Here is a 22,569-nt window from a genome sequence, read left to right as displayed (position 1 = left end):
GAAAATACGGCGTCCGTTGTTATCATCCGTTGTTATCAAAACCAACGTGACCAAGTAATGACGCCACGTTCGCGGCGCTGGATCTGCTGCGGCTCGCACTGCGAAATCCCATGGAGAACAGCCACGGCGTCGGGCCTGGCCCACTCCGAAAATTGCATTAAGGTGCTTAAGGTGTATTAAGGTGCATTAAAGTGGACTGAGGTGGATTAAGGTGATTAAGAACGGATTAAGGCTGTTTAATGTTGCTTAAGATGGATTAGGTTGGTATAATTTTTGAACAAGATGGACTAACGTAGAGCTTTAGTTTAAGGTGACAACGTAAATAAATCCTAAAGTTTTCGCATTCAAATTACGGAAGGATGCTTAAATGACTGTCAATTTTTGGTCAGCCAACCCCTCCCCCCCCAAAAAAAAATAAGAGAGAGAGAACATTTACAGCTCATCAGAATATTTTCCGTGTCATAGCAGCTGTGTTATGCTTGAACGTAATGTTGCTGCATTTTTGTTGACGCCCTCCCCGTCTTTCTGTGACTTACTCTTGCCTTCTCCTCGACATGTAAAAAGAAAACAGTCGCAGTTTCACCCGAAAGGCAAAGCATCGATTGCAATAACAAACTAGCAGACAGCTATACAAAGTAATCATAATAGCTTTATCGGCCATATAAGTTTGTAAACATTCGCTTGCGAACTAAACTAGCAAGCATGGTGTCACGCGCGCACAAGCAAACATGAACACATCTCATTCGATGGTCACGCACACTCGCTGCCAAAACGCTGGAGTGAAGTATATAGCGCGGCAGCAGCAGCGAGCGAATTGACCTTCGTGCTGCCTCTCGCTTCAACGCGAAGTAAGCGGTACACGAAGCTATCCGTACTTGGCGCACTCTGTCCCCACGCGGTTTGGTACACACAGCAATACACCGTCGCTGTCAAACTGCTAGTAGGAAGTGGACAGATAATATTTTTATAACGCCATATCTTGCAGCTTGGTAGGAAACTACTGTCGCAGCATGTCTAGAGTGCACTGACATACCATGTGAGCTTGCAATAAACATTATTACGAATGAGTGCGCTTACAACGGAGAAAGTTTGCCACCATAGAGTGCATAATACGAATTTTGCACCACATGGGCACGTCGGCCTAAGTAAGGCTGGAATCGTGCACAGAGCATAAGCATCACTACTGCTGCTTTTTGACAGACTGCGACTACCTTGCAAAGCAGATATCTGTTGTTGTCGATTGCTGGGATGTCGCTGGGGCCGACAGACGCAACAAGTGCGAGGGAGAAGGAAGACGAGGATGGGAAAGAGGATAAGCTGGCAGGGTAACAAGAATTGATGCTAGGAATAGGCGACAAGGTTCGACACAATGACTGGTTGGCATGAGAACGGGACAGTGACTGGCAGCGCGTCGCTGCCGGCAGAAAGATGGGCTAGGAGGAAGGAAGCTAAAAACAAAAATTAATGTACTTTGTACATGCCCATATGTGAAAAGAAGGTGCAGGAGGCATGGTGTTTTCAACTATTTCACGCGTGTCTGCTGTTAACATTACCAAAACGATATCTGTCTCCCGAGCAAATAATTAGCAAAGGCAATCGTGGGAGGTAACCACCTGTTCCACAGCGTACGCGGGCGCGTCAAAGTGTGGATGAAATCGCCAGTTCGAAAGAAATACGAGGCATGCAAACACCATATTGATAAATGAGAGTGTGCAAGGTTGCCCGTAATTCACGCGCGCGCAGCTCTCGAAATCATGACATTCTACTTATGCTCTCGCATCCTAAGTTCTCACACTTGTTTTTTACAGCGGAGCTGTGTATGGCTACGGTACCATAGAATTTTCGCGTCCACACACAAGAACTATCATCATTAATGGCACATACCCCTGTAAGCGCTAATTCGCCCGTAAGCAATAAAGAAATGCACTGGCTCATAGCCCCGTAATGCAGAGGCTACAAGCACTCAGCAAAGTGAAGCGAACTGTGCTTACATTTTTTTCTAATCACGCAAACAACATACATAGCAGCATGCCGAAAACTGTCATCATCAATGGCTCACACCCTCGTAAGCAATGGCTCATACCCCTGTAAGCAAAAACAAATTCACTTTGCGGGGCCACGAGCCCTGTAAGGTTCGTGGCTACACACTTTGTGTAGGTTAGTTGCGATGACACTACCCCTGTGGTGGTTGTCGGTGATTTCAATGTGGATGTGTCTGCACCAAAAAGGGAGTGGTTTACCCGTTTCGTGTTGCAGACATGTCGCTTACGATGCCAGACCGATCCGGACCAACCGACCACCCAGCGGCGCACGTGCATCGATTTGACATTATGAAATAACGTATTTGCAGTTGCGAGGATGCCGATCACTGTATATCACGGCGACCAGAAAGCCATTGTGACCGATTAAGTGATAATGAGTGATGCAACAAAGTCTTTACCAGAAGTTTTCTTACCACGATGTTTACAGCTCCGTTGGTCAAGCGTGGACCTTCGCAGGGGGGGGGGGGGGGATGGCGTTGACTTTTTTTTTTTACCGTGTCTACCTTAATTTTTTTTCGCATAAAATAAGTGCATTCGCAGTCGCAGTTTGTAAGAAGCTTGCAATGAAATTCAACTACTGCTATTTTCTATTTACGCGGTCACAGAATCATCCCGGTTTTGAGCAAGGATGGACATTGTGAAACAATAGCTACGTTTTCTTTCGCGTGTCATTTCTCGTTTTCTGTTAACAGCCCCCATCCGTGCACCTATGCGAACTTTCATACCAAAAGGTCACCTAACTAGATTAGCTGACAAATGCTGCGGTGAGACAGACCGCCGGCTCTTCTACAAGACTGCCGATGCAATACAGAAGTTGAAAGAAAAAACGGTACGGGCATGCGGTCTATTAGCTGAAACAAAAACGCTGACCGGGTATGACGCAGTTTTTGAGTGATATTGATGGATCTGAAGCTATATGAGATAATACGTAGTTGAGGGCTCGAGGTTAGTCTTTCTGGTATATTCAATACCCCCCGCACCTTCGGATCTAAGTACAGGAGTGAGTTTTTATTTCGCTCTATCTCCGAGTCAGCGACCTCGGGCTTTAGAGATTGGAGAACGACGTTCGAAGATGTAGAAGACACAAGGCAAGAAAACCTACGTCACCACCGCAAAGGTAAACTCGATAGTGGCGGCTCTCGTGGACACCAGCCTAACACACGCGCCTGCAGTAATCTTAATGGGAAATGCAGAGGTAGAGCCTTCGTCCAGCGTTTGCAACGATAAACGACCACCTAAGTGAACCGACGGCGCTGAGGGCGATCGCGATCAGCGGTCCGCGGCGCGTTCCAACACATCGAATTCATCTTCGACGCCCAAGCGGACACCTTTTGGCGCCTGTGCCAAGCGAAGTGAGGCGAAGCGTCTGGCGCGCTTCGACGCGTTGGGCAGCGGCATTGCAACGCGACTTACTATTCGGAGCCTTGCAGTGCGTTCAACGGTGCAGAGGCGCGCCCTTCAAGCTGCTGGCGAGAGGCAGGAGGAGCGCAGACCGTTTGTTCGCAAGGATGTCTTGCCAACAAGAGATCGGATTCTATCTTACGAGCACATCACACAAACTGGGGCCAAATATTACAGTGACATAGCACGAAGGAGAGAGAGAGAAAAAAAGAAAGGAAGAAAAGAAAAGAAAGTCCCGGACCAGAAGGTGGAGTTGAAAAATAAACTAAATCCACTGCATGCTATAGCCTGAGAAGGGGAAATGCTGCATAATAATAACCTTGATATAACTTCCGAATTGCAAAGGTCCAGGAACTGAAAATTGTGATGTGCAGTTGTCGGGAATACTACAGAGCTGGGGAAATTGGCGTATTGTCAGAATTATAAAGGTGAGAACATTTTGACAGAAGATGGGCACTGTTTGAGGAACATGTTTACAAAGCGACCCGTTTCGCGTTCTTTTGTATACGTCTTGTCCGCATTCACACGAGCTATAAATCCTGAGTGCGACAAGGCACAACCTCTGCTGGTTTGCTAAGATCCGTGATCTTCGGCTTTATAGGTGTCATTTACCTTTCTAACAGTCATCTGCTTTCACTACAGAGATAGCAGAGGGCACTCGCAGCAATGCGAAGCATTGTGTTTTTGTTCCCAGATACTTGTCCACGGCCCGGTGAAAAAATACAATACTTTAACACGAAGCATAATTTCATGCCCTCCCTATTCTTGCGAACGTGAAACGAGAAGATGTTCTTATTGGAAACCGTTGGGACAATTCGAGGGAAATTAATAGCTTTTCAATATAATCATAATACAGAAATCAAAGTATACGTATGACTGATGGGTGATTATTTATGCACCCCAGAACTGTTCCCCCTTAATCATCTATATCATCAGCGTAGGGCGCACCGTTTCCATCTCACGGTGGGAGTCCTGTAACAAATATAGCTGCCTCGCAAGTAGTACAGTGGATGCGCCGGGTGTCAAAATTATGAAACATTTATGGCGTAACAATTTACAGCTTTGTAACTACTGAACAAAGGGCTGCATTGCCAACGAGTGAATTGCCATTTTGTCATTTCCTTCTCCTTCTTTTCGTTTTTATTTCTTTTTCTATATCTCCCTTCCACCTCCTCCAGCGTAGGGTAGCGAACCCGGTGTTATCTTAATTCAGCCCCCACCCCCTAACTGCAGCTTCTTCAAGCTCTCTTTCTCCGTATTATCTCTTTATCAGCCCTCCTCACGTAATAGCTGACGCTGACCTACCAATGCTTTGCTACACAGCTACCATATGCTGGTTTTTTCTCCCTGCCAGACCAGTCGCTTCCCCTTTCTTTTTGCTGTCAATTTAACGACTGACGTTTTCGACTTCATCGCTTGCCTCACGAAATGCGTCGGACCCTCTCAAAAGTCGCCGCAGTGCCAAGAGCGAGGGAATTCGCGTGCTCGATGAGTGGGCGGCCGACTCGTCGCCACAGCTAATCTCATCGTTGAAGCTCCGCGTCCTATAAAGAGTACCCCACAATCTGGGGAGCCTACACACATCACTCCCATGTGAGCTTTGCGCACCCCAGAACCGATTCGCCCTGCATCGAACGGCACATGCGCGCTTTGGGAAGACGGCGGCCGCCGTCGCGTCTGAAGCCGCGCCGCGGAGCCTTGCGTCGTCGACGTCTCTGCCCCCGCGGCGCCGCGAGACGTCCGGGCCGTGGGACGCGGCGGTGGCGGAGTCGCACGGGAGGACGGCCGCTGCTGCGGCGGCTCGCAGGATCGCCGCTGGTCATCTCGCGGTGGGCGCGTCCTTGTTCCCGAACAGCTTCGCGCGAGGCCGCTTCGAGGTCTGGCCGACGCCTCCGGCGCCCCGACGACGACGGCGGCCCACGCCGCCGCCGGCCAGGGCGTCGTCCCAATCGTCGTCGCCTTGCGCCGCTTGCTCGCGGGGGGAGCGCACGGCGGCCTTATCGGCGGCGGCGGCGGCCACTTCGCGAAAAACGACGCGCGCTCTCTCTCGCCAGAACGCGTCCTGCGTCGTCCTTAACCCCGGCTGCCAGCACCGAATCAGGGTGGGAGCCCCGCTGTTCCACAACTGTGCGCTCGCGCGAGCGAGAACAACGCGCGAGAAAGAATAAATGAAGAAAAGGAAAGCGCACCGCTGGTCGCACGATTCGTTTTATTTCGCGCGTCGCATTCTTATCGTCGCGGCCTTAAAGCGATTCCGCGCCGCCCTCATATGTAGACGCAACGTAAAGCGCATAATTGCCGAGCATTTCCGAAAGAGACGTGTTCAGATATACGATCAGCAATCGTTCCCTGTGGTGCACTTGCCCGAACATCAACGGCAGCGAAGTAACTTGCCGAGTGCGAAAGCAAAGACGTGTCAGCTGGCCGGAGCCGTCGACAAAGCGGCCACGGTCGGGATAAGTCCGTGCAGCCAAGGGGGAGCGTGAACAATTTATGCATCTCAGTCAGAACACTTGTCTGGTCAATCGTCGGTTCATTAGAGCCTTGTTTAGTTTATAGTTAGACGGAGCATGGCGTGCTCTGTTAATGCTCCTGTATCTAAAACGACTCTGGGAAATTCTCATAGTCCTCCTCCTCTTCGTATATGTGATGAAACTCGTCGCAGCATTCCAATAGCCCATTCGCCATTATAAAAGGTGCTTTGTCGCAGTACAAAACTGCGAAACCAGTGTTCCACGGAGATTCACTCGCGATTTGGGATGCGCCCTGTAGAAACCGAAAGCTACGTCTTCGGATATCCGGTCAGGAAGCTATAGACCTCCCGGTATTGCGAGATTAATGCGACATATAAGTGTTGAGACTTTGCAAGAAATGCAAAATCAGCACCGCTACGCTTAAAGTTGCTGTGCTTTACGATCACGAGAGATGATAAAACATCATTTGTTACGAAGATAACGCCTTATATTTGGATCGGGGTAGTGCGCGAAGTAGTCAAGCGTGTTTTCCTCCACGTATTCTCAACTCGAGCAATTCTCGATCGTCTTTTACCAGCTCGGAAGCAGCCCTTAAAGTCACTTCAATCAAACCCTTCAGGAAAAAGCCTACAATAAATACCGAAGCGAATTTCTGTCGTTCTAGTGTCCGCTATGTGCCAGATGCTCAGCTGCATTTCTTTGGCGTTTGCCTCTGTACAAATATACGGAACGCTTTAACTCGTTCGTGAAAACACCCCATTGAATCCGTGTTACGATTTCAGAACAAATTCTGGAAAACATCCAAACACCTGGTAATATGTCAACACTCTTGGCATGCGCAGAACGTATACAACAAAATAACACGCCCTAAATCGCATGTGTTATGCATGCATCAGTCGTGCTTATACAAAACCGCCGTGCAAAGCCCGTCTCGAGACTAAAACCACTCAGTTCTGCGACAGTGTTTACGTTATTGTTTGTCTTAGTAACGCAGGGTGAAATAATTGTTTTTTTTTTTTCCCGATTACGGGGAGCTTGCCGCTTGAGGACTCCACGATGTATGGAGCCCCACGGGCCCCGGTACGTAGCGAAGGGTCGCCTGCACCGAGGCTTTTTTCCATCTCTCCGAGAACAGAAATTTTGCAGCCGTCGCTCGTTTCCTCGACTTACAGAGTACTGCGTTCTTGAAGCTGCAAAATTACTTCGGCGCACACTCAAGCAATTACCTTATCGGTACCTCGTGATCTCGTTTCATTCTTTGTTTTTTTCTCGCTCCCTACTTCCTTCCCTCTATTTACAACTCAAACTGCATAACCGGGCCGGTCGGTGGCGAAGGCGGGCGGGAGGCAGCGCGCGCGCGCGGCCCGCGTCGAACGGCCGCAGCTCTGCAACGATGCGTCGCCCCCCCCCCCCCCCCCCTTCGCAGAACGATAGAACGGCCCCGAGTGAAGCCCGCATTGTTTAGCCGAAGATGTCAGCAACAGCCCATGGGCAATCAGTAAACAACAAACTGCGCGCAACCAACGCTCGCGGTGCCTCACGCGTCGTTATCCTGCCTTCGGTCCCACCTGTGTTGCAACCGTGGCCTGTCGACGCTTGACGAGCGGACGCATAGCGCGAAACGAGGAGATATTTGCCGTCGGCTGTACAGCCCTGCGGGTTCGGGTCGCCTTGCTGAGAGATCGTAACGTCAGTGACTACCCAGCCACCAGGAAACTCAGTATCTCGGGTGAAAGGAACGGTTATTTGACCGAGGGAGGAGCGCGCGCGAAACCATGGCTGCGCGTATACAGTTATGGCAAATGCACGCACGCCTCTTCTCGGCTGAACTTTGGACAGGAATCGAAGTACAGATAGTCTCGCACAGACTATCTGTCATCTATCTATCTGTGCTCTGTCGCTTCGTGACGCCGCTCTGGTGACCGAACAATGCATAAAAATTATTTCTCTTATCGTGAACTATATATACCTCACATAAACTAGCTGTCTGAAGTACTATAAAGTGTTCAAGGATTCAAATTTCACTCGCAGATAATATACAGGAAGAACATGTTACGAAAAATTGCATCGACGTAATTAATAAATCATATTAATTAGGCAGGTGATACAACTTCTCGAAGCGGGAAAAGCAGATTAAGGGGTCGCCTGTCTGCAAATAGTGTTCTTTCTCGGTGGCTGTGTCGTTCTGCAGCTGAGCCCAGGTCGTCAGTTCGGTTCCCGGCCACGGCGGCCACATCTAGATTTTCTATAAACAAAAAAAATGCGCCCCTCCGGTGAGGCTTCTTTGGATACCCGTTAACGATGAGCCCGTGTCTGAACAAATCAATTTTATCGTTGCGTGCTTGGGATGTGCCCTTTAATTTCGTTGATGCTCGTGCTATAGCGGCTTCTGGTCTCACGCGCGCACAACCCGACATATAACATAAAATTACACAGTCAGACGTCACTACAGTAAAGTGACTGCATGCTCAACTTAGCAGAGGACGATGAGAAGTTTATGTGAACAGGAGCAGAACTCGGGATCCTTTTCTTTCGCAAGAACAGTTCCTGATTGGTATGCCGGTTTCCGGCTAATATGTGGTTCGTGCGTCTTCACGAACTGCATAAAATTTTTTCTTAATTACGCTTCAAGAATCTGTCAAAGGCGTTTTAGCTGCTTCTGCAAATAAGTTCTTTATTTGCTTAGCAGATACCGCATACTCCACTCTCATCTAACTAAATTGTTTGTTGTGAAGACGTTTACGAGTATACCTAAATGGGCTACTAAGTATATGTGTCAGCAAAGAATAAAAGAAAAATTATTAAGCCCCCTGCGCGATACTGAACGCGAAGTATACGTAATTGATTTCTTTATACCGAATTCTTTTTCAGTCATCTTCAGCTCTGTGCGATGTTTTCATTCGCGTACTACCACTATGGAATAAACGGCCGCACACTTGCACAGTCAATGTCTTCCGAACGAAAACGACGAAAGAGTCAAGTCATAACCTTGCTTGTTTATGCCCGAAGATCTAAATTTTTTATTTTTTTGTATACTCTGGAAAGCGTAGAAAATGTTCTTTCATTGACTTAATTGATGATGTCTGAAGTATTGGTAACTTTCGTCGTCGGCTTTTGTACAGCGTTTGATTGCCAGATGAATATGTACAGATATGACACGAAGAAGCGAGCAAATAAAGATGTAGATACAATGCATTTTCGCATAAGTATATGCATAAAGGTTGACCAGCCAAGCAGGTAGTGCCGCCTTTTCATTCTTGTCACCCGATGGGTCGGTGCAGGAAAGTAACTCTTTCGGGCAGCCAGTCGTCGGTGACGCGCCGCTGCGCGCTTTTCGCTCCTCGCATTCCTTCCTCCCATTCGCGTTCTCCAGCCGACCGGGAAGATGCTCACGCGAAAGGCCACGGGCCGCCGGGAACTCGTGCGCGCGCGGCAATCAGAGCGTACGGAGAGCCACCGGCCTCCCTGTACCTCGCGGGCAGCGGGGGCACAACACGCGCGTCTCGAAGCCATGGGAGCTGGCGCAGTCATCGCGAGCGTCGTCGCGAGCGCGTCTTCTGCGCTCGCTTCCCTCGAGGAAGTCGGTGGACGCTTCCCCGAGGCCCCCGCGCCAGGTACGGCGTCCAGATCGCGTGAGCCGCGATCTCAGCGCGAGGAGGGCCAATGCTGTGGCGTTCGGAGGAGACGTCGACCGAGAACGTGTTCCCTGTAGTCGTTGTTGCCAATTTAAATTGCAGGGTTTCAAGTACTGAAACAACGCTCGGACTATGAGAGCCGCCGGGAGAAGGGGGGGGGGGGGGTGGCATTCCGGATCAGGTTCGCAATGTACCAGCGCAAATAACTAAGACAGGAACAGAAGGGACGACACAAGCGACTTGTCTGTTCGCGCTGATGCATCGTGAGCGTAATCGAACTCGCCCAGCTTTCTATTCTCAATTTCCGGACACAAATTCGACCACCTGGGGTCCACAAATACCCAAATGCAAGGCAGCAAGTTCTTTGGGTCGCGTCAGCAAATCATGACAAATAACCGGGAGAAGCTCTCCTCCACTGGAAATGGAAAAGGCAGGAAATTAAGAAGACTGTCCGTTATTCGGCATCTATGGGATCTTTATCTACAAAAACAAAAAAAAGTTTACTAGTATGCATTTCTTTACCAGTACAATAAAACTAATAATGTTTTACTTATCGAGGAATCAGTAGATTCTCTATATTCTATTTGACAAATACAAAGACACTCGATAACTATTTACTTTCTGCTTGCCCTAGCCTTCATTAAGCGATGGTGCCGTTCACATATCATACCCTGGCAATGATCGATCAATGCTATATGTCCGCGACCGTACCCTGCCTATCTGCGATGAAACGCGTACGCAGAGCGCAAGAAATCTGGGGTTTGTCACCGGAGCGGCGTACGGACCGTTCACCACGAACGTTCCGGGAGCAGCCACGGACGGTGCTGCAACGGCGTGCCGGTGTACCACCGCGCCGCGGGCTTGGAAATTCGAGCGAGGGTCTCTCGTCATTACGCAGCGGCGACTTTCTTTCTTTCCTCCTTTCGAACCAAATACGAGCACTTTCGCCCGATATGGAAATGCGCGGAGTTAAAAACGGGCCGAGCAGTTGCGCGCCGTTCGCGTGCGCCTCCTCGCACGCAAGCTCTCTCGGAGGAATTAGGCGCACGCGCGCCCAGCGGCTCGTTAGATGCGCCGGGGCGGAAGATGGTCTCCCGGCCGCCGCCCCAGCGCGCTGGCGCACGGTAGCAGCCAGCGCGGCTTCCGCACCCAAGAAAGAGCGGCGAAGGCTCGTCCCGTCGGCCGGCAGCGAAGGCCGGCCGCCGTGGCCCACTTGGCCACGCCCTGTCCGGCGCTCCAGTTCCCGCGCGCCGCTTCGACTCGCCGCGGGGCGCGGTCGCCTCTTCGGGGTCAACGACCCCCCCGCCACGGTTTGGGGGGGAGGTTCCGACCATTGGTCCGTGCCCCGCACCGCCCCTCCGCGTCTCGGACGGTGCTCGTCCGGGGTCGTGAGCGCTTCTCCGCGACGAGACACACCCCTTGCCTCTCTCGGGCCGACCCCGGATCAAAATCTGCACCGAAGGGACCGAAGCGCCCTCCGCCGGCAAGTAGCCTCGGCGCCCCTCTCGACCGCGCGCAGTCGGGTCGCGTAATGCCAGGAAATGAGCGCGGCTCTGTGTCGCAGTACCAGGAGACAGCCGGACCAGGGGTAACCTCTTCACCCGCAACGAGAAACTTAGGCGAAGCTGTATGGTCCTGCGTGTTCGAAATAGTCTTGTTGCATTTACTCAACATGTTCACCGGCTACTCCAGCATTCTCTATACCAACTAGAAAATGATAAGAAAGACATGAAGAAAAACAAACACACCAATGATACGCATGCATTTCAATTCATTTTACATAATTTTTTCGGCCGCTTTGTTTGTTCACAGAATGCACGACCGTTAGCATGCGCGCGATCATTCGTTAACGTGCATTATTTTTTAGACACTAAACGGGACAAGCGTTCCAGAGATAATTTACAATGAGCAATGAAGACGCGCGTAGTTGCTGCGGTTCGAGTGAGCTAACGTCGCCTCACGTATACGCTGCCTCAAGCACGCCGAACAGGGCAGGGTTCGTGATCGCAATAAAGTGTTTAATTCAGCCTATAATGACCACATTCGACACAGCGGAGCCCCATGCGGCGACTCCACGCAATTGCACTACGTCTGAATCTTGCCGCAGCAACATCGGGCTGAAACGCATGCGCGTGTACTGCTAAATAGAGAAAGGCCACCCCGACACTCAATTGAGTGTACATGCCACATTTCTTATTCCCGTGCACATTTGGAACGCTAATTGGTGATAAGGAAATCATCGGCATCGCATGTCACATATGGCGCGGAGTGTCTGGGCGATCGATATATCTTGCTTGAACATGTTGAAGGGGCAGCGCAATATGACGAAGACAGAAGGCCTATCTTCGTCATATTGCGCTGCCCCTTCAATATGTTCAACCAGTACCAACTCGCCCAAGTGTCGATCCTTCTACGATATATCTTGGGTTTTCATTGAAATGTATATTGTACGCTCGAGAACGTGGGTGAGTTGCCTGGAAAAGGAGGGAGAGGACGGATATTTACGGTGAACCTACAAGCATATATACACACGAGCGTTTTTCCATTTCGCGCCATCAGTGCGTGGTCTCCGCGCCATGTATGGACTCGAAGGTGCGGGCTGCAAGACGTAAAAAGCACTCAGCCGCCGTTGTTGGTGAAGTGATAGGTTTCGCAAGTGATTTCGCGCGTGCCTAGGTGAGGCAGCATGATCTCACATTCGAACGGCGAAGTCACATAGTTGTAGTGACGAAGTGGCAAGCGATAGTAAGACGGCCAAAATGATTGACGTTCAGTTATTGTTACAAATACACCCCACCCCAACGTCGTCGCGGGAATGCAAAAGAATTTGTATAAAGTCATAGCGTGTCGTAAGCTAGAAGGTGCGCTGCCTCCCATCGAATCGGCTCTCAAGTGGACGTGAACTGTTCAAAAGCAGGAATTACATACAGAGCTGTTCAAAGCAGGAATTTCGCCTCCGCACGAAATGTGAGGCACGCTATTCCAGCGAGTGCTATGTACGTCGCTTGACCCCTGCTTGCCAAGGTGGTATTGCAGAGAAATGCGGTTCCAGCCGCTCCTCGTCGTCTTCGGGCCGCGCAGTTTCCACGTATCGCTGACTGTGTTCATCGAGCCTGCGAAAGGAAGCGACCCACTTGGCTTTCACCGACTCGCTGGGCGGCTTAGAAGGCCGTGCCACGCCATGCGCGAATTGTCGGTCTGCGTTTAGAGCGCTCCGCAATTTGGCTGACAGCGATCGCTGGAATTCCCTTAGCTGGGCGTTCTACAGCCTCGACGTCAGCGAGCGGCCAAGTTCGCTCCAAGAAATGCGAGCGTTGCAACTGTTTTTGTTCTTGCAACGCCACCGACGCCCTCTCTCGATCTCGAAACTTTGTGAAAGCGTAAAACCTGCCGAAATTCCACACCTGAAGAATGCCGCAATTTGCCGCTGTCAGTCAGCGTGTCCGCCGTCTTGCATCGTGCGTAACGTATAGCGCGGCTAAAGTGTTCTACGCGACATCGTGTACCGGCAGGTGACGGGAAGTAGAGCTCAATGCACAACATTGCATGGGACTACTACGGTCATAACAGTGCGACGCTATACACGCAAGTTTATTTTCCTCTGTTTTTTTTTCCTTCCTTCCATACATTCATTTCCTACTGCGCGTTCTGCCGCAACTTCCGAAACCGGATTGATCAATGAGGGGTAATTGGCGCGCCTCTGAGGTGAGCGGACGACGGGAGAAACGGCTTGCGATGACAAACGCGAGGCGACACGTCGCGGAATAGTTGTCGCTGGTTGAGCCCTCACCACTGGGCCTCAGTAGCTCGTCACCTCTCGCGGACGGCTGCTCGTTCCCATCATGCCTCGGGCGCAGCGCACGCGGCGAGAGAAGCGCGAATGAGCAAAAAAGGGCCGCCGTCGGAGAGGGGACCGATTGTCCGCCGCCGACGAGGCTGCCGCCGTGCGCGGCCCCGGCAAGGTCTCTCCCGGCGGGCCCCCAATCGAACGAACGGCGGGCAGCGCCCATGCAGCGGAATCAGGTCCAGCTGGGCGCGAACTGCGATTTCTTCGCGCCCACGAGCGCAGGCGTCGGGGGCAAGTTTCGGACCGCGGAGAAGAAAGGGGGAAGCGATGCTGTGCTGCGGCAGTACAACACGCCGCCGATGCCTGCCGCTGTCCAGCAGGAAACGCCGGGGAGAGAGCCCGGCCTCGGACACGCCCGGCTTCGCTTCCGTCAGCGCAGCGGCGGCGAAACCGGGCCATCGCACGGGGCGTTGCCTCGGGCCCGGCCGGCCTTGGGATGCCGAACGGCCGCCGCCGCCGCCGCCGCTGGCCGGCGCGAAGGTCGCCTGCCGATCTCCGAAGGAGACCGCGCGGAAGGACTCGCGCGGCGAAACGGTAATAAATACAACGCACACACACACACAACGCCTCGCTCCAAGAGCGCGCAGGGAAGGTGCAGCCTTCCGTGGCGCCTGTCTTCCTTTTGAGTCAGCAGGTGCGAGCCTTTGTGGACGACCGCAGCGGGATGCGTCGGAGGAGACGAAGAACGCGCTCCCGCGTTGGCAGAGCGGCGGGGATGCGCGCAACTGAGCGTGCTCGATTCGTGATTAATGGGACCGTCCTCTCCTGATCCGAGGGACGCCCGACGGTGAAAGGCGCGACGCACGGCCGACGAGCAGCTGTACACTTTAAACGCGATCGCGTGCAGGGGATGTGTCCCCGAGCGAGTCGATAATTAAAATGGTCGTTTTTTTCTTATTAGTTTGTCTTTAGATCCTCTTCGGGTGCTATCGTTTCCATCAGTAGAAAACCGTCTGAATAAGAAGAAAAAAATTGTGTCCGTGCTCATTTTCTGATAGCACTGCTTTAGAGTCGCGTGCTTGCCGAGCGCGTTGACAACACGGGCAGCGGACACGCCGTGATGTCAGCGGATTTTCGTCGTTAATGTGAAGCATCGCTCATGTCACTAACGACGGAAAGTGGCTACCTATATGCCGTATACGTGGCCGATATAAATTTTAGTTGCACGTACGAGGCTGATCGCACTCTCCGATGCCTACTTTTCGCATGGGGCAGGAAGGCCGTTTCTTGCATCCTCAAGCAACACCGTCGAGCTAACAAAATCACTGCGCGTTTTAAGCCATGACGTCACACTGGCTAGGCAATCCCTAGCGCGATCATTTTGTTACCATCAGCGGGGGCATCAACCTTTCTAGTGACGCCACCTAATCATCTGATAACATGATGACGCATTAAGATGCGTTCTCACTGGAGTAGGACAGAACTTGGATTTCAGAGTGATCTGGGCCCGTATTCAAAAAATGAAAAAAATAAACAATTACTTCCGTAAAAACTGTTCGCAAGAGTAGATGCAAACCAATATATCTAGATACGGGCATATCCATATATAGGGAAGGCGACGGACCAATGACAAACGGCGCTGAGGAACGAAAAGATTCGTGAATTTGGTCCCTTTTAGGACTCACGTTGTATCGCGGGCGCAATAACCTATCTATGCTAGCAGCGCTCAGGAAGGGACTCTGATGGAACGCCAGTATAACTTGGCTTTCATCTCCGCTGAGTAGCAAAACTGCGACCAATCGCAACCTCACCAAAGTATTGAACACGTACAAGGGAGACGGCCGCAGGCTCCTGGAAGACCTGAAGGCCAAGTACTTAAAGACAGAGAAGGGCCAGTACCCGGTGCCCGTGAGGTACGAAGGACCCGTCAACGAAGAACTGGACCGGCCATTTACCATGACAGAACTGTGGACAGCGATAGATGACAGTAACAAGAGAAGTGCACCCGGCAGGGACGCCATAACTTACAAATTACTCGGTAACATGAGCGGTACAGCGGCCAGCGGCCTCCTGGAGCACATTAACGAAGCCTGGGAGAGCTCGCAGTTGCCGAAGGAATGGAAGGACGCCGAGGTCCGCTTCATTCCAAAGCCCGGAAAGGCCCTCACGATAGACAACATGCGGCCCATCTCCCTCACATCCTGCGTGGGGAAGGTGATGGAGCGCATGGTCCTTCGCCGGCTACAGAAGCACCTCGAAGAAACGGATCAGATGCCAGAGACGATGTACGGCTTCAGGCAACATCTCAGCACCCAAGACGTGATGATCCAACTCCACGAACTGGTCGTCAAGCCGGCAACGAGGCACGCGCCGCGCGGGATACTCGCTCTCGACCTGAAGGGAGCATTTGACAACGTGTCCCACGCGAGCGTGTTGCAAAATCTAAACAAAACCCGGTGTGGCCGAAAGACATTTGGCTACATAAAAGATTTTCTGTCGAACCGAACGGCGACCATCAGGATAGGGGAAGAGAAGTCGGACCCTGTCGAACTCGGCGATAGGGGCACCCCTCAGGGATCGGTCTTGTCGCCCCTGCTCTTCAATCTGGCCCTGCTGCCCCTGCCCGATCTACTCAAGCAAATTGAAGGCGTGGACCACGCGTTCTACGCCGACGATATTACGGTGTGGACGGCCCGAGCCGGATCCGATGCCTGGATGGAGGAAGTCTTGCAGCGGGCGGCAACGACCGTGCACGAGTACGCCAAGTCGTGCGGACTGAGCTGCGCTCCCCAGAAATCAGAGCTGCTCATGATCCAACCGGGAAAATCCAAGAAGGAGCTGCCGCCGAACGTGACTATCACCATCGCTGGAACTACGATCAAGCCAACACAGCAGATTAGGATTCTCGGCCTACTACTACAGAGCGACGGGAAGGCACAGGCCGCCATCACAAAAATCAAGACTTCAACCGACCAGATACTTGGCATGATTCGGAGGGTATCTAACAGAAACCGAGGACTTAAAGAGGACGATGCCATGCGCCTGGTACGCGCGTTCGTCGTGTCGCGGGTTACCTACGCCGCGCCGTATCTCCAGCTGACGAAGGCGAATAGGGACACCCTAAACACGATGCTTCGTAAGGCAACGAAACAAGCACTGGGCATGCCTATTTACTCGTCCACTCAAAAACTGCTAGACATGGGCGCCCACAACACTGTGGAGGAGCTCATCGAAGCCCACCTCTCTAATCAGAGAATCCGGCTCAGTCACACGGTACACGGACGAGCCCTCCTACGCAAAATAGGATGGCAGATCGAGCCAGTACCCATCAAGATGGCCCTTCCGGAAGACTGGAAAACGATCATTCAGACAAAACCCCTTCCCCGGAACATGACGCCGGGCAAGGACGACGAGAGGCGCACCGCGCGAGCTAAAGCACTAGCCCGGAAACTGGAAGAGAACCCCAGGGTACTCTACGCGGACGCCTCGCTCCGAAAACACAGTGACCGTGCCGCGGTGGTGGTTACATCAAAAGACAGGCTGATCGTCAGCGCGTCCCTGAAGACAGCAGACCCCGCAGTTGCCGAAGAAGTGGCCGTGGCCCTCGCACTCACACAGCCGAGCATGGACACCGTAGTCACCGACTCAAAGACAGCCTACAGAAGCTTCCGCAGGGGGGTAATCTCCTCCGCGGCCCGAGCCATTCTAGCCAAGCACAAGCCTCCGGGAGGAGCCATAGAGCTCGTGTGGATCCCGGCTCACTCGCAGGTAGCAGGCAACACCATCGCCGACTACCATGCCCGAGAAATGTCGATCCGGGCCGAGCACGAGCCGGAAGAGCTACCGCACCCGGTTACCAGCTTTCGGGACATTACCCGGATGTACCGAGAGGAAAGGTGCAGACTGCCAGAACCGCACCCCAAACTCACCAGGCAACAACAGACGATCCTGCGTCGAGCGCAGGCGGGATCGCTTGCGCACCCCGTACTCATGAACCGCATGTACCCTGCGGAATACGATATGCTCTTTCCTTTTTGCAGAAGAGAAAAGGGTACCCTGCCGCACGTCTTGGCAGAGTGCACAGAGCTCAAGACCCCCCCTCCTCCCCTTCCCACCAACACCCCCAAACCCCAACCCCTTGAGCGATGGGAGACCTTGTTATCCAGCCCCGCCCTACCGATTCAGCTCGCACTGACGGACAGGGGCCAGGAGCTGCTGGAAACATATGGGTCCCGTAAATAGGGAACCACCCCGTCTGGTGCCTGCGTGCACCACCGATTTATTTCGGGCCCAGCAAATGTTGCTTCATCATCATCATCATCTCCGCATGACGAACGAAGTGCCATCGAGAAGCGTGCCAAGGACTACACAGCTGAATTGCTCTTATCCGGATAAGGCATCTTTGTACTTGGCTTCAAGATCCTCCCGGTGTGGCAGGAGTAGTAAGCGGACGAAGCAGATGGCAGCCTGATAAAAAGACGGCCGCAAATTTCGCTTCTCCTCCGGCGAGAGATAAAAAATAAATAAGAAAAATGTTCGCTATAGCAGACAGTTGTATGCCTGCCGTCAACAAACGACCGGAACATTGGGAACAAGCTATTTGTTATTGTGGTGATCTGTTTCTATTTGCCATCGCTATTGAGGTCGGCATGTGAGCAGTGTTAGCATGAAGCTCGTACACGTTGGTATGCAATTACATTTTCGTTGGTACGACTTGGTGTTTATTTCTGAGGAGGCAAATTGACTTATTTTGTATTGACTCGGTATTAAGGACATGTTCGCGCGCAAATGTGACGCCCGCTATAATCCTCGTCTCCGTGATGAGGATGTAATATTAACTCATACACGCACATACTGTTACAAACTATACACATAATTTTTGTGAGCGCTTTTTCCGTGACGACTATCCAGTCGTCAGTGGCAGCGTGAGCTGACAAATAAAGCAAACTCGCAAACGGAGGCATTGATGAACGCCATGAGATAACGTAATTCCTTCCCTCGTAGATTGTTACTTTCTTGAGTTTCTGTGTGTTTGAGACTGTCAATTAAATTACATTATTTCGAGATATGGGCATGTATAATGCAACGATTCGCTTCACTCGATTCTATTCATATCACCCACGACGCAAGACGTGACGGTAACGTGTAGGGAGCGCCGGCACTAAGTAAGCGCGAGAAGGCGTTACGTTATTCCGGAGCTGCGTGGGCGTATTCCGAAGTCTGCAATGAAAGCACTGACTGTAGAACTGCGAGTAACTACGCAAGTAACGCCAGAACATATTGCAAAAGCCAAAAGCTGATGCGCTTCTGTTACGAGCGTTAACTCATCAGTTCAGCAATGTATGTACTTCTAAAACGGTTGACCGGTTTTATGTTAAGTACATTGTAACTTTTGAACAAGTCTTTCTATGGGGACGAGTCGTTACATTGATGGGTATGTATAGTAACTCTGTTTTATTTCTACATTCGTCGCTGAAAACTAAACCACATTAGCCGATAAGACCTGAAATTTCGGTGAGGTTGCGGGACTGCATATTTGACTTGTAGCACAAAAAAAAAGAAGAAACACGAGGACAGAGGAAAAGAACACCAAACAAGACGCGCACGTGCGTGCGCGCGCGCGAGTGTGTGCGTGTTCACCCCAACGCTGTAACCTGTCCCAGATTAAATCCATGTGTGCCAATTACGGAGCTAGTATCGCTGATTCATTGATAAGGTTTGATCATCACGAGGGAAACGAAAAGAGCTGAATGTCTTTTTTACTGTTTGTGATATATGTCGACAACAGCACTGCAGGAGAAACCTAAATGTGAACCATTTTATGTGAAGTTGCGTTAAGGGGGTTTTGCTAGAGAGAGAGAGGGAGTAATATTTATTTACAGAAAGGCAGCGAGGTCGGCCAGAGCCATAACTTGCTCTGGCCTGCTGCTCTACACTCGGGAATAGGGAAAGGGTACTAATGTTTCCAAAAATAGGCCGCTTTCGTAAGCTCCCAGTTTAAGGTCTCAAAATCAAAATTAGAATGGGGTTTTACGTGCCAAAACCACGATATGATTATGAGTCACGCCGTCACGCCGAATTTCACTCCGGACCACCTGGGGTTCTTTAACGTGCACCTAAATCTAAGTGCGGGGGTGTTTTCGCATTTTTCCCCCATGGAAATGCGGTCGCCATGGCCGGGATTCGATCGCGCGACCTCGTGCTTAGCAGCCCAACACCACAGCCACTAACCACAGCGTGTATTTTGGTGCCAGAAGCAATGGGGCGTACAGAGGGCACAAAAGCGTTGCAGTCTACTGAGCTTGTTCCATCACGTGCCACAGTGCATACCTGTCAGTAGGCCTTGGTCACCCTGCGGCGTGCACACGCACAACTGTCTGCATAAATAAATAAATAAATAAATAAATAAATAAATAAATAAATAAATAAATAAATAAATAAATAAATTTCTATCTATTTCTACAACCTGGCAGCGTGGCAATATTTCAACGTTTTCGTAAAATTCGGGAGCCAATTTCACCAAGTTTTTCGTTCGCAAGTGCTTTTACCATTGGCCATTCGTATTGCCTTATAATTTGTCGAGCATCAGGATTCGCTGTAAACTGCTGTGAAGCGCGAGCGTAAGAGGTGTTTTATTGTGAATGCGGGCCCAGTGCGACACGTCCGTGCCGCGCGTGAGTGAATGCTGTTCTCGTGCAGGTTGGGCGAGCACGTGACGCGGTGTCCCGCGCGAGAGTACCGCTGCGACCAGTGCCCCAAGGTGTTCAGCTGGAAGAGCAACCTGATCCGGCACCAAGCGGCGCACGACGCATCGCGGCGCTACGTGTGCGACGCCTGCCGCAAGGTGTTCACCGATCCGTCGAACCTCCAGAGGCACGTCCGCTCCCAGCACCTGGGCGCCCGGTCGCACGCGTGCACCGAGTGCGGCAAGACGTTCGCCACCTCGTCGGGCCTCAAGCAGCACACGCACATCCACAGCAGCGTTAAGCCGTTCCGCTGCGAGGTGTGCCTGAAGGCGTACACGCAGTTCTCCAACCTGTGCCGCCACAAGCGCATGCATGCCACCTGCCGCATGCAGATCAAGTGCCACCGCTGCGGCCAGGGCTTCGCCACGGTCACCTCGCTGTCCAAGCACAAGCGCTTCTGCGCCTCGTCGCCCGCCGGCGGCCGCGCGCCGCCCGAGCCCATGAGCGCCGCGCCGCTGCAGCTGCTCTTCCCGCTGCTGCACCACCGCGCCCCGCAGCCCCCGTCGCCCAGCAGGCGCTCCTCGGGGTCCGAGGAGGAGGAGGAGCCCAGCAGCAGCAGCCTCGAGAGCGACGTCGAGCCCTTCAGCTCGGACTCGGAGCCCATGGACCAGCGCGCGTCGCCCAAGCAGGGCGCCGTCTGCCCGGAGCCCGGCGCACTGTGCGCCCAGCAGCCCGCCGGCTCGTACCCGGCCGCCGCCGAGGCGCCCTGCGACCTGTCGCACAAGGCGCGCCTGCTGCACGAGCCGGGCGCCGACGAGCCGCTCGACCTGCGCACGCGGCGGCCCGCGGCCGCGGCCGCAGCGGCGGCGCTGCCCGCCGAGCCGCCCCAGCCCATGGCGCACCCGCGGCCCATCCCGCCGACGCTGTTCTTCGACTCGCTGTACCGGCACGCCGACAAGCTGCCTTTCCCGGCGTTCGCGCCGCGCTTCTCCTTCCTCAGCCCGCTGCTGGGCGCCTCGCTGGAGCTGATGCGAGCCGCGCCGCCACCGCCGCGGCTGCCGCCGGCCGCCAAGGCTGGCGCCGACGGGGCAGCGCGACCCAAGGAGCGCTACTCGTGCAAGTTCTGCGGCAAGGTGTTTCCCCGCTCGGCCAACCTGACGCGCCACCTGCGCACACACACGGGCGAGCAGCCGTACAAGTGCAAGTACTGCGAGCGCTCCTTCAGCATATCGTCCAACCTGCAGCGGCACGTGCGCAACATCCACAACAAGGAGAAGCCGTTCAAGTGTCCGCTCTGCGAGCGCTGCTTCGGCCAGCAGACCAACCTGGACAGGCACCTGAAGAAGCACGAGGCCGACGGCGCGCCCCAGGCCGGCGGAGGGGAGCGGTCGCCGCGCCGCGACGAGCCCTACTTCGACGAGATCCGCAGCTTCATGGGCAAGGTAACGCAGCAGCAGCAGCACCAACAGCGGCCCTCGACGCCGGCGTCGGCCGACTCGTCGCAGCCGAGCGCGTGCAACTCGCCCGACGGCCGACACTCGCCCACCTGGCCCCCCACCTCGCCCAGCGTTGTGTCCAGCGAAGACCAGCCCGGCGCACCGGTGCCGTGATCGGGTCCCGCTGGCACAGCCGCCGGTAAACGCTAGTCAGGACTTGGTTCAGAATAATATATCTCTCTTCCACGGCGGTGACGCCGCGTGCACCGAACTGCTGCGATGCGCGACCGCCTGTGTTCGTCGTCACGTCCGTGGCTCGTCTCAACCCCAAAGACAATCCCTTTTTAACTGGGCCTCCGCAGAGCGCGCGGAAGACTGCCCCCGCGGACTATCGCGAGCCGACTCGGCCTCTCGGACTTGCTAAGTCGGGCTTCGTGTCTTTTAATTTAAGTGGCGATCGTGCGCGAGCATCGAGCCGTGCGCGACGAGTTCCTCGAAGGTCTGTTCCGTGCTAAGGAAGAAGGAGTGGCACCGGCCAAGGGCAGATCGGTATCTGCAGGCACCTGTTCTCGCTACATCACCTTTGCTGGCTCACTGGACGCGCAGTAATCGCGCGGCCCGCCCTGTTGCTAAGCCAGCGCTAGTTGAGAACGATCTGGAGCCATTAAAGAGCAGGCTACACCAAGGAGTGCTCTCGATCCTCAATGAAAGGTGCAGTTAGCGGTGGCCTCACTGCCTACACGGCAGTGACGCCGAAGTGCGCTCGATGTGGGTGACCAAAGAAGTCACCGTGTTCTCTCTTTTCTTTTCATGCTCAGCAATCACTTTTCATAGTTGTAATTAAAGATAAGGTATGATAAATATTGTTTTGGAAAACTCGATTGTCTGCCTGAAATTTGTGTCGGCCATTGGTGCCACTTTGCATATTTTTCAAGGTAAGATAGAGCCAGACGTTGCTTGTCCTCATAGAACAAGTCTCCATGGTGACCGGGCACAGTGCATGTTGTAGCACGCTTATAAGGAAACAGCCAGTGAGATATGTGAAGAGAATGCTGTAGTAATATGTACAAATATGTGAAGCTCACGATCTTAACAGCCCTTAACGTGA

General features: G+C 52.8%; 1 protein-coding gene across 1 annotated transcript in view; it reads left to right on the top strand.

Moving 5' to 3' along the window:
- The window catches only part of LOC135898558 (histone-lysine N-methyltransferase MECOM-like), a 224,991-nt gene extending 202,649 nt beyond the window's left edge, over positions 1-22,342 (top strand). The window contains exon 6 of the mRNA XM_065427575.1: positions 20,039-22,342. Coding sequence (XP_065283647.1) covers positions 20,039-21,635 — 1,597 coding nt within the window. The 3' untranslated portion in view covers positions 21,636-22,342. The remainder of the gene's footprint in view (positions 1-20,038) is intronic.
- Positions 22,343-22,569: the final 227 nt, after the last annotated feature.

The sequence above is a fragment of the Dermacentor albipictus genome, chromosome 2 (assembly GCF_038994185.2).
Source record: "Dermacentor albipictus isolate Rhodes 1998 colony chromosome 2, USDA_Dalb.pri_finalv2, whole genome shotgun sequence".
Taxonomy (NCBI): Eukaryota; Metazoa; Arthropoda; class Arachnida; order Ixodida; family Ixodidae; genus Dermacentor; species Dermacentor albipictus.
Note: the sequence above shows the minus strand (reverse complement) of the source record. Positions and strands in the feature narration are given on the sequence as shown.